General features: G+C 39.0%; 1 protein-coding gene across 2 annotated transcripts in view; it reads right to left on the bottom strand.

The window, feature by feature from the left end:
- Window positions 1–12,030, bottom strand: part of arvcfb (ARVCF delta catenin family member b) — a 352,935-nt gene that overhangs the window by 100,308 nt on the left and 240,597 nt on the right. For both annotated transcript variants that reach the window (XM_014018097.1, XM_014018096.1), the window contains 1 exon segment: window positions 1,688–2,193. In XM_014018097.1, the coding sequence (XP_013873551.1) occupies window positions 1,688–2,193 (506 nt within the window).

The raw sequence follows: 12,030 nt of genomic DNA, 5'->3' as shown, positions 1-12,030 counted from the left end.
CACACACACACACACACACACACACACACGTACATATATATTCTCCAGCTGACATTTAACAGAACCAGAAGACATTCTATCTGAGTATCTGAATCAATAGCTTCTCCTAAAAGAATTAAAACATACCCCATTATCAAATGCAGATTTTTTTTCCAACAAAAATCAATATTTATAAGCGTTTTACATTTCTAAGTGGAAGGCTCTCACTTTCCGGCTTGCAGCACAGAGGGTAAAACAATGAAATATTATCACCTTGTTTGTTCTAAAGCTGTAACGTTTGCAACACCTCTAGGAAAGGAAAGACCTTTGAGAGGGAGAATTTGCTCATTAAAGCATGGCATTCTCAACACGCATTAAGATAATTTACTGAAATGTATCTTCTCTATAATTAAAAGAATGACTAATTGCAGCTTTGAATGCATAGTTATCTTCTCTTACCAGCATAATGGGATTCATGCAGTTTAGTGCAAATTAATCCAGTATGCCTGGGACATATCAGAGAATGTAAAAGGTCCAGGATGATATATAGACATCAGTACTGCTGAATAGTAAAATGTGAAAAAGATACTCTGCTTTTTGATGTAGCATGACTCAGAGAACTGCATTGCTATGCAAAGCATGCAGTTATGGCAGACAACTGGACAGAGTATATATGTATGTGACAGAAAGTATGCAGCTGATGATTGGGAGGGACTGGCATACTAAAGTATCATCATATTGACTTAAAGCTTCAAAGTAGAATTGTACTATATGGAATAAAGCTAAGAATATTAAGAAACAGGAAGAAAGTCACACAATTAGTAGAAAAGACAGTTAACACTTTATGTATAACTTCAACTGAGTGGAATAGTTTTAAAAAAGAAAGTATTCCAGCATCAATGTTGGAACAAACTAAAACAAAAGTTTTACATTTTGATGCATAAACTATAAAAAAGTGTAAAGCTGCTGTCAGTGGCTCATACTAACCACACATCTGTGTCTCTCAGTTCCTGACAGCAAATTTAAGAGACAGAAACAGACTCAAACAAACAGACGCTGGGCAAAAAGTCTTACAAATGTTTCAACTGTGAGCAGCAGACTGAGTGTAATACTGGTTGAAAGAAGACAAGAATGCCTACATTGTAATGTAAAAAACTCATACTGTATGTCCCCAAAATAAAATGTGAGTGTAAGAAGTATTTGTTTGCAAAAGATCTGACATTTTCAAACATTTCAACTGTCAGATAAAGATTATGTGAAGAAATCTATAAAGATCAGAAAACAAACCACAATTGTGTAAAGCCCTTAAAACGTATCAAAGTGACGCTTCAGACATGCAAAGACATCCAATTTTCTATGAGCCGATTAAAGTTTGAATGATATTTCTATTATGAAGTATATTTCAGGTATAGAGTGGGCTGTTGTTTTCCATCTGTTTCACCACGATTTCACTGATRAGCCCTGTTTTTTTGGGTGCCCTTAATAAAGCCATACTAACAGATGAATAAATGAAAACTGAAAATAAAGCTAAAACAGTACAATAATGTATAGCACAGGAAATATAGTCAAAATACCTTATGTTAAGTTGAACTAAGATAATCACTGGGTGGCTTCATTTTATGTGAAGAGTTGTATCTGATACCTTTGGCTTTTTCAGAACAAGAACTAAAAACAGCCTAATATATTCTAGTGAAAATGTTCACTCTACCTGTGATGAGCTCTCGAACCTCCATGTCATTGGTCTTCCTCAGCAAACGAATAAGGGCCGGGATGCCATCGCAGTTCTTAATGGCTACCTTGTTCTCATTGTCTTTACCATAGGAGATGTTTCGCAGAGCGCCACAAGCTTTGCGGTGAACTTCAGACTTGGGATGATCCAAAAGTGCCACAAGTACAGGGATCCCCTTCAGCTGGCGCACGTCCTTCTTAATCTTGTCGTTCTCGTAGCACAGGTGCTGCAGGTAGGCAGCAGCGTTGGATTTCACTGGGTCAATAGGGTGACCCAGCATGGCAATGACCTCTGGGAGGTCCGGGTCCCGCCAACGCGGGTCCTTGCGGATGCTGTCGATGGAAGGCGAACGTCGGCCACCCATTCTATCCAGACTGGCCATGCTCCCCCTCTCAGGCTGAGCGAGTGGTGCTGAATACATGCCATGGATGTAAGGGTGGCGCTCCTCAATCAGTTCTGCCTCAATGGGGTCATCTGGATACCCCCTGCAAAACAGAAGTGGACAGTTAGGACCCTTAAGATAGAAGTGATAAATGAAAGGACTCAGATTTATCTGAGAAGAATTAGACAGCCAGGAAGAAAGGCTTTGACTGAGGCCAATTGAGGTGAGGCCAACTGACTAATGAAGAGAAAAGGTAACCGAAAGGACAAGGTGATCTGTGGTTTGAATCTGTTATTATCAGGTTTGTCAGGGGGACTGTGACGACAATCCTTTGCAAGAAGTGAAATGGCTTGCAGCAATCTGCTTTTTATTCCACATCAGGCAGAAGTAACAAACACGTCAAACTTCAACAAACTGAGTTGAAGAGAAAGTGACTTGGAGATAGGAAAGGATTGCACAAAGAATAAAAATAAAAGCTCACAAAGCTACAGAGGCATAACAACAAAAAAAGTAAAATCTTCTTTATAAGCATCTCAGAAAACGGGATTTGATATATGTTCCCTCGGGGAGAAGAGAAAAGCGCTATGGAATTCCTACAGGGAGGACTTTGAGCCCCTACAGTGGCTCCAGGGCTCCCTTTGCTCCAAACACTTGCATGCAGCTGCTAAAATGTTAATGGCCAACACCTTGGGATTTCTCAGCTGGCATTATCCTCATTAACATTACTGCTAATGGTGCTGGAGCCTTAACCAGTATTGAGCTTAACTCGTTTTTTGTGACAGAATTAAGTGGCAAAGTGCTCAACAGGGGGGTTTCCTTCAATGATTTGCTATTTCCAAAGCCTCTTAGAGTATATAGTGTATGGTTCAGATAGCCTCATAAATTTCTTTATGGGAACATGGGCAAAAATATAGGTGCTCAATTTCAGTGACAGATCTTTTTTTTCCTAGAGTGCAGGTTATTTACTTTTATTTAAGGCTCTCCCATCATAGGATGATGGATTTTTCACTTTCAGAGCCCACTCTGATGATACAGACTTAACAATAATAATAATAATAATAATAATAATAATAATAATAATAATAATAATAATAGTAATAATATTATTATTATTATTATTATTATTATTATTATTATTATTATTATTACTACTACTACTATTATTAATAATTATAATGTACAGTATTAATTTTATATAGTGCTTTTCTAGACCCTCAAAAATACTTTACAATTTTTCATGCATTATTTATTCAAACACACTTTCACACACTGATGGTGGGAAAATACACTCTACAACAGAAAGATGGAGCAGGGGGATCAATCCGGCATCACACAGACGACTTGGGACGACTCCCCCTAACTACTATGTCACAGCCACCCCCAAGAGCTACCTTTAACACTGCTGATACTCTGACTACAATATTTATCGTCTGTTCATGAATGGCGAAAGGTGAGTGATAATGTTTTAGCCTATGACGTGTGAGCAAATGTCTATTTGTTGTATTAATAAATTGTTTAGGAACCATTAGATGGATTTGATGAAACCCTCAGGAAGTGGTGATATGCATCTGCAATTGAGCACCTTTTGAAATCAAACCACTTCAAGATAACTTTAGCTTTGCAAACACAAAAAAGGCTTCAACAGTCAGTTTTACATATACTGAGCTAAAATTTGTTCAGGTGATACTGTAGCTGAGAGACATGTACAGTATAGCACATCCTCTGAGAGCTAATATACTGTGCTAGATCTTGTGATATTGCGTGAGATTGTGCATAATATTATTTTCAAGTTCTAACTAAAATGGTCCATCATTTCTCTACATAAGATGATCTTAGTTTTAGGGTGTATTCACACCTGACACGTTGGCCCGCTTGAAATGGACCAAACTTTGCTTGGCCAGTTGGCCCGGACCTTTTATGCAGGTGTGAATACACTCATGTGAACCCTGGTGCAGATCAAACAACCGGATCGACACCCGTTTTTGAGGTGGTTTTGGCCCGCTTCCAAACGAACTCTGGTGCAGGTTGCTTCTGGTGTGAATACAGCCCGGCCTCGAACTGAACCTGCTGCAGGAGATATGCACCTTTTGGACTTCACGAGCCACCATTGCTAAGCAACATAAGCCCTTCAGTGTTGCTAATGCTAACACGGTGCTACAAACAATGAGCGGTTTGTGGTCAGCAACTTGTCTCCTTTAGGTTGCTGCCCACATTTGACAATGCTGTCCCAAAATTATAAATATAACATTGCAAAACCACCACTGAACGAGCTGCTCTTGATATTCTTAATAGCCAGTTGTATTAATAGCACCATCTTTATTTCTGTGTCTTTGCTCTGTCCTGCCCCCATCATTACTGTCCAACGGGAGCAATGACGGTCACCTGCGTCACTTTGTGTATAAATTATAGTCCACTTGCAAAAAGCACAATGTGAATGCAAACCACTCCAAACAAGTGGACCAAATGTCTTTCCTGGTGTGAATACACCCTTAAACTCTGACATGAAAAGGGACAGACAAATTTCAGTCGTTTATGGCATGTTGCACAGAAAAGATGAGACTATGTCTGGCATTTTCTACTAGGGAATGAAACTAAACAGGAGTTGTGTATTCATGCATACCCGCTACCATCCCCTGACCCGCCCTACAGTGTGACACTTGTTTACCTCCATGGCATAAATCAGTTGCACAATGGTTGGTGGTGCATTCAAGCGGCGTCCAAAGTTAGTTGTTGAAAAATATTTTTCATATAAAACTCATATTTATATTAGTTATACGTTGTTTTTTTTTTTCAGTTTTTCCCTGGGTATACTGAGGAGGTTGTGTGGGGATCTGCATGCTTTCTCCCCTCAGCTCTGATATATGCTTCACAAAAACATATTGGCTTTTATGACATTTACTTTACTCAGTGCATTTTTCTGCCAGAGGAATCGACACAAGATGAACAGAGGTGAACTCCTACCTGAACAATGTGTCAAAATATTAAATCCTCTTGTTCTGATAAGATGGAAGGAAGAAGCCACTGAGTGACCCACAGAGGTTGTAGAGCCTCAACTTGTAGCCAAATGCTTCAAGTTAACTGAGCTAAAAGAGTCAATGTGCTGTAACCAAAGTAGGTTTTGACTGAACAGACCAGTCTAATCTGAGATGCATTTGGCAAACTGTTTTGCCACTCTATAAACTTTGTTTATTTATTTGTTTATTTTACAGCGCTGTGGAACAAGTGGGTGAGCCACAAAACCTCAAAGGCAGCTTGGAATTGCAGTGTAAAAGGAGGGGCACATTAAGAACCTGATTACAGCCCATCATCTGGAGAACGACTGTTGTTTTGAGGTTTGGTTAAAAACACTGAGCTGCATAACAGACTGCATGGAAAGCAAGCAAAACTTGTATGTATATCTGCTGGTGGTTAATAAATACTTCCTTTCAGATTCTACAAGATCTAATCCCACTCCCACATTTGCAGGCCAATATCCAGATTTCCTTTGAAGTTGAATACAAGACATTTCACAGGAAGTGAAAGATGAATCTGACTTGAAATGCTTCACATTTTCAGAATCATTTTCTCTAAAATCAACATAAACTACAATTTGTGTCACGTCAGCATCTATATTTCTCTCTGCCATAATGTGTCACAATTGTGTTTCACACACTTTAACACACAGACAGTTTAGCACAGATATAATGTACAGTTGTGTAGATTGTGGCCCATTTAGATCTGGGCTGATGTGGTGCAGCTGAATGATGGGAATGTCAGGATTTGCATTTAAATTGGCAGCATTGTGTGGACAGCGATGGATGTATTTACGATGTGCGAAAAGCCTCTCTGCTGCCAGATGCAATACTCTGTGTGTGATTACAGCAGATCACTCTCCTCATGTTAATCGAGCTGCTTAATGTCTGGGCTATCTGAGTGTATCTGTGCGTTCATTTAGGGATGCCCGACTGCACCGGTTTTGTGTTTGGATATAGAATGAATGCATGTCTGCGCTTCAGCACTCGTCTATTAAACCAGAGTTTCCTCGCATCCTCGCTGTTTTTCCTCTGCTTCATCTTTTGTCGATTACTTTCATCATCAGTAATCAGAGCTGTACTTCTGCAGACCCATCAAAGAGGAAAAACTGAAAGGGATTACTTCCTCTGAAGATGTTCTCATCCCGTATGTACACAAGGAAAGTGGCAGATTCATCTGCAGCTTAGAAAATGCTTGTGACAAAACTCAAACATAGCATAGAGAAAATCAAATGTGGAGTTATTTTTAAGCGATCACTGAAAGCCTTTTGACAAGTTTAAAAAGGAGGTAGACAAGCTCCAACATGGTCAGTGTCACATCATTGATATAGATCATCCCCTATAAAAAATACGGAATAAAATTAAGACCCCCTTCTTTCTCATTTAAGTGATGGGTAACTGGGAGTGTGTGTGTATGTGTTTATATATATGTGTGTGTGTATCCTGGATGGAGGTGAGCAGGTGATGCAAAGCGGATTGCCCAAGGAGAGATGAGCCATTAGAGATAGGCTTTCAGATGCCCCCATATTTTAGTAGAGTTCAAAAGCAGCTATTAATCACACTGGCACGAGGGCACCAACATTCTCAGAAAGGTGATCATGGACACACTCCGTGTCACAAAAGATGTAACGTCTGCACTAGGAGGAATGGGGTGGGCAGAATGCAGTCCCATATAGACAGTTCTTCCCTGCCTGCAAAGAGAGGGAGGGAAATAAACCGATGTTCCTTTTCTCATTCAGCGGCTAAACTCTCAGCACTCTTTCAGCAAACTTTCAAAGCAAAATCATACACATGATCGAGACTCTAAACTCCACAAAATCAAGGATCATCTTATTTTATATGAGCAAAACTAAGAGCAGCTCTTCTGTCACAAATCAACCTGACACCTGTTTCAATCCACTCCAACATTCCTGAACTTTCTTCTTTAGTTCTCGTGCGATTTGGACGGCTGATCGTAGGTTCTTAAACCATCATCTGGCTTCAACACTTCTGGTCACTACAGCTTCACTGTTCTTCTCGTCTCCCTCATATTTATACACGTAAAGTATTTTTTCTTGCTTCTACAGACCTTCATTCCTATTTTCTCCAGAACAGACTTCCACCTCTCCAGGCTCTCTTCCACCTGCTCCAAACTCACACTACAGATGACAATGTTGTCTGCAAACACTGAGCTCTGTGCCTCAATTCAGGGGCTTCATCCTCCTGAGTCCACACTGACAAATGCAGCCCAAAAACTCTCGGAAATGAAGGACACATCCGAGTATGCTCCCCCACCAAGAATATCCCAGGATTCAATGTTGTTTCAGCAAACTAAACAGAGAAATGAAGGTGGTGGACTTTTTTTAAACCAAGTTGGCGTAGTTTAGAAATTCATCAAGGACCAAAGTATTTGTTTTAAATATAAGTATAGCAACTCAGCTGATGAAATTTAAGTTGCATAAGATGTTAAATGAAATGCTGTTATATGTACTGATACTGGAGCTAAACACAAATTATTAATTAATTTTTTTTATTTATGTGTAACGTTTTAATTGTGAAGTTAAAACAGTGAAAAGGTGAAAATACATGTCCCAACGCATTATAAGTCTGAAGATATGTGATATAAAACTGATCACTATGGTAATGGGGTAGCGCATGGTCACACAAACATACGTCAAGCAAAGGCAAGACCAGGGGTGGGCAATCCTGGTCTTCGAGAGATGCTTTCCTGCATGTTTAGAGGTTTCTTTGCTTCAACACACCTGGTTTGAATGGATGGGTGGGTGATTACCAAGCTTAGACAGAACCTGTAAAGGGAATTCAATCATTGAATCAGGTGTGGTGAATCAGAGGAACAAGTTAAACATGCATGAGTGGCCCTCAAAGTCGAAGGCTTGCTCACCCCTGGGCTAGACTGCTTGGGCTGTGGCCTGCATGGTCTGGGTTGGCTGCAGCCCCATGAAGACATAGTCTCTCAGTGGACTCCCCATAGTCTATGGGGAGTCCTGCTGACCTCATCTGTTTATCTTTTCAAACTAAAAAAGGCTCAAACCTGATCACACCCCCACCTTTTACTTATCTGTCACTCCTACTTAACATCTCACGTTGGGCAACGTTGGCAAAAAATTGTCACGATTAATTGTGACATTTAACAATTAATATAACAATAAATACATAACAAATGCATTTCCATGTAGCCTGCACTGTGGCTTTCTGGCTTTCCTCTAATTACAGTTTATGTCAGTGTTTCAGGTGATTAAACAAGTTCACACGGTTAGGGTTAGCATTAGTTAATCTTCGCCTGCCTTCTGACATTGGGCTCACATGCACGCTTGATAGTGATGGTGTGTCTCTTACAAAAATACATCATTTCATGGCACTACTTGCAAAGTGGCAAATATTAATTGATAATTTTTCTGACAAATATTTGCATGCAATGTGATTTTGTCCAACCCTAATCTCACCGCTATATTGTTGTCTTGCCCTTCCATTACATTCTTCTCTTTTACATTTGACTTTCTCATGTAGTAACAAAGTTCCTCCTCTCTAAATGTACAAAGACCTTTTGTCATGTTGTATATTTCTCTATCAACACCCTCAAAGCAAACATGTGTAAAGCTCCTTGTTGGCATGGAACTACACTGCATCTCACGTCTTAAATTCTTCTTAACCTTACTTCCATAACAAATCATTCCAATGCATTTATATGACTTATCAAATACGCATGTCTATCGATGTCTACAGATAGTGGTCAGACGGTGGCACCGGTGCATGGCAGTCCCACCTCTGTCAGTGTGCCCCAGGGCAGCTGTGGCTACAATGTAGCTTATCACCATCAGTGTGTGAATGTGTGTGTGAATGGGTGAATGTCTGTAGTGTAAAGCGCTTTGGGATCTGGAGGGACTTGATACAGCACTATACAAATTCAGTCCATTTACCAATTACCATGCGTATAATTTTTTTAAATTTTATTTTAACAAAACATTGTAAAACCTAGAAATAAAGAAACTTCCCAGACACAAAGATCAAGAAACATGTTTTAACTCTTAAAAGATGAAGTTTCATCAAGCTTTTCTGCTGCTGAACAAACTGTAAAAGACTGGTTCAGAATCCTGAAATTTTCACATTAAGACTGAAAGATGAATATGAAGTTGTGTCTGTGTTTAGAAGATGCTTTAGGTTTTATTTAGTTAATATCTAGCATTTATAGTTAACCCTAAAGCCTAAAACTTAAACACAAACAGGGAACCTCACCAACAAATCATCATTCCCATCCACATACCTACCCACAATGGACTCCACTGTGGTGACAAAATGAGTGCACGGCGCCAATGCCGAAAGCCATTTTAGTACTAAATATCTTCATTTTTGTCTGTGCATAATTGAAGGCTTGCATGAGATGATAAGCTGTAATTAGAGCGCTTTAAATCTAAGATTCATTACAGCACTTTGGAGATGCTGGTCCCTTCTTGGAAGAATACTAATTACAGCCTGAGTACTTAGGAAAGTGTGTACACCAGAAGAACCAAGTGTCATTTTTACTTAAATTAAATAAAATGCGTATAGTATAGTATGTTAGTGTTTTTGAAATAAGCTGATATGAATATGGGAGAAATAAAGAAAACTCAAAGAACAGATCTGAAATGAAATGCTTTCTACAATTAGCCAGATTTGTTGGCGGGTGGGCATTTACTGTATGTAGGTGGCTGTCAGTGAGTGACTCAGTATGTATGTATATGGCTGTTAGGGCCGTGTTGTGACACATGTAAGGCAGGCTACAAATTGCCTGTCACAGCAAGTGCCTCTCACTCGGCCGACAAAGGAGTGGCTTGTTTTCTGAAGATGGGGGATTTTATTGAGCATGTCTGTGTGTGAGTGTCAGAGAAAAGTCAAACCTGTGTAGGCAGAGAGAGTCTGATCGAGCATCTTTAAAAAAATAAAAACTAATTCGTATCAGTGCAAACGTCTTTGTATCCAACAAGCTGCAAATTCACAAGCATGTCTGCAAACGCTCAATTAAAAAGCCAGAGACTTTAATGCTAATCCATCCTTAGTCACACACACTGTGGTCCTTCTTACCATTTCCTGCCTCTAAACCTTCTTTGCTCTGTTTCTTTAAGACTGACTTGAGCTCAAATGTGTTTTCAGATTAGTGGAAAAGTGAAGAAAGCTTGAAAATATCCATCTGCTACAGATCAGTGATTCCACAACTTCTATACCTTTATTAGATTTACCTGGCATTTGTTTTGCCCGGACTCCCCCACAATGGATAGAAGCAAACTGATTAAAAGCTATAAGGAAAAAGGGGCCTCAGTTTAGGTCCAATTGTTTGGGACAAATGGGCATTTCTTCTGTCCACTGGAGAGAAGGCTTGTAAACTTTTCATTAAAGTTTAGTTGAGAGAAAAAAGGCTTTTCAGATATAACTTAGAAAAGCTTTCCTCTCCCACTCTTCCCTTATCCCTTGTCAGATCTCCAAAACCTCTGACACAAACACATGTTCACTGTCCAATTCAAGGGAAATGACCCTCAAACACTTGATACTTTCCACGTTTTCATTTTCAAGCAAGTTGTTCAAGGAGAAGAGACATTTGTTTACTATAGTATTGCTTTATGGCAAGAGTAAGAGAAGTATTTTTTGAGTTAGCTTGCCTAATACCCCACAAGAAAAGTCTGTGCTCACACTTATAAATACAAATTTAAAGCATACATATGCTTTTAAATTCTCATTTTTCACATTTAAATCATTCATTTGGAGTCCACATAAAGTAGAACTGCAACACTTTGGTCTGAATCCCTCCCTATCATAACTCCACAAGCCCCTCTTTTACCCCTTGAACAACTCATTTTGAAGCTGTCTCTTTAAATCCAAACACCCCGCCTCCAGCTTCCAGAGAAGTTCAYTGTAGTTTGATAGAGGTGTTTATGACTGTATAGCAGTGCAGAAACCTTTTATTTACAAATTAATTAAAATCTGTCAACAAGGGAAGACAACAAAAATTTAGTTGATAAAGTCAGACCTTATTTGGCAGTTCCATCACAAATATAGAAACATAATAMTTAAGAAAACTTTATAAAACAAAGTGAAAAATATGACCAAAAATAGATCTGGGCAATATGGCCCAAAAATAAAATCTCCATTTTTTTTTCATCCCCAAGTCGATTTTTGATTTTAATCAATTTTGTTTCCCACTTAACGGAGTGCCTCTGTTTCAGGTGTTGAAACACATTTGTTGTACTCCTGCTTTTTGTAGCAAGAGCCTTCAAACAGATTTAGCTGTGAGGTGTTTGTTGCTCCAAGACCAAGGTTGCAAAACCTAACCAGTTCCAGAAAACCAAAGACACAGTTCCTTTTTTGGGAAGTAGATCCTCTTTGCTAGCTGCCATTTTGTCATGTCATGTACCAAGCATCTTGAGGGACAGGTTGGGTGACCTCTGAACTACAGAAGCTCCAAAGAGTGGGAAAAAAATCTCGATTTTCCCAAAATTAAATCTTTATAAATGGCAAATTCGAATTAATCGATTAAATCAATTTATCGACCAACCCTACACAAAAAGAAGATAAAATTATCTATGCAGCACCTGGAGAGACTATATTAATATTTTCTGCACTCCTAAGGACTCCAAGAACACAACAAAATGCATTTAATGGCTTAAAAAGTGACTTTGGGATATGTTCCCTTTAATGTCAGATGAAAAAAAATGTTCACTGCGTAAATTTAACCATCTTCTGAAAACCACCATTTCCTACAGGCTTTAATAAGTTATACGATTCAAACTAAGATGAATAGCTCAGATTTTAATACTAAAACCAGATATTGGTGTGTGAAAAACATTTAAAGCAGATTAATCTGTGCAAGATTTTCATTTTGTTGCAGGACAGCAAATAATTTGTTCCTGTTGAAGTTTAAACTTCTACTCTCGGTGTGTGTGTGTGTGTGTGTGTGTGGG

This window comes from Austrofundulus limnaeus, unplaced genomic scaffold (genome assembly GCF_001266775.1).
Source record: "Austrofundulus limnaeus strain Quisiro unplaced genomic scaffold, Austrofundulus_limnaeus-1.0 Scaffold183, whole genome shotgun sequence".
NCBI lineage: Eukaryota > Metazoa > Chordata > Actinopteri > Cyprinodontiformes > Rivulidae > Austrofundulus > Austrofundulus limnaeus.
The sequence above is the reverse complement of the archived record's forward strand: the minus strand, read 5'-3'. Positions and strand labels throughout refer to the sequence as shown.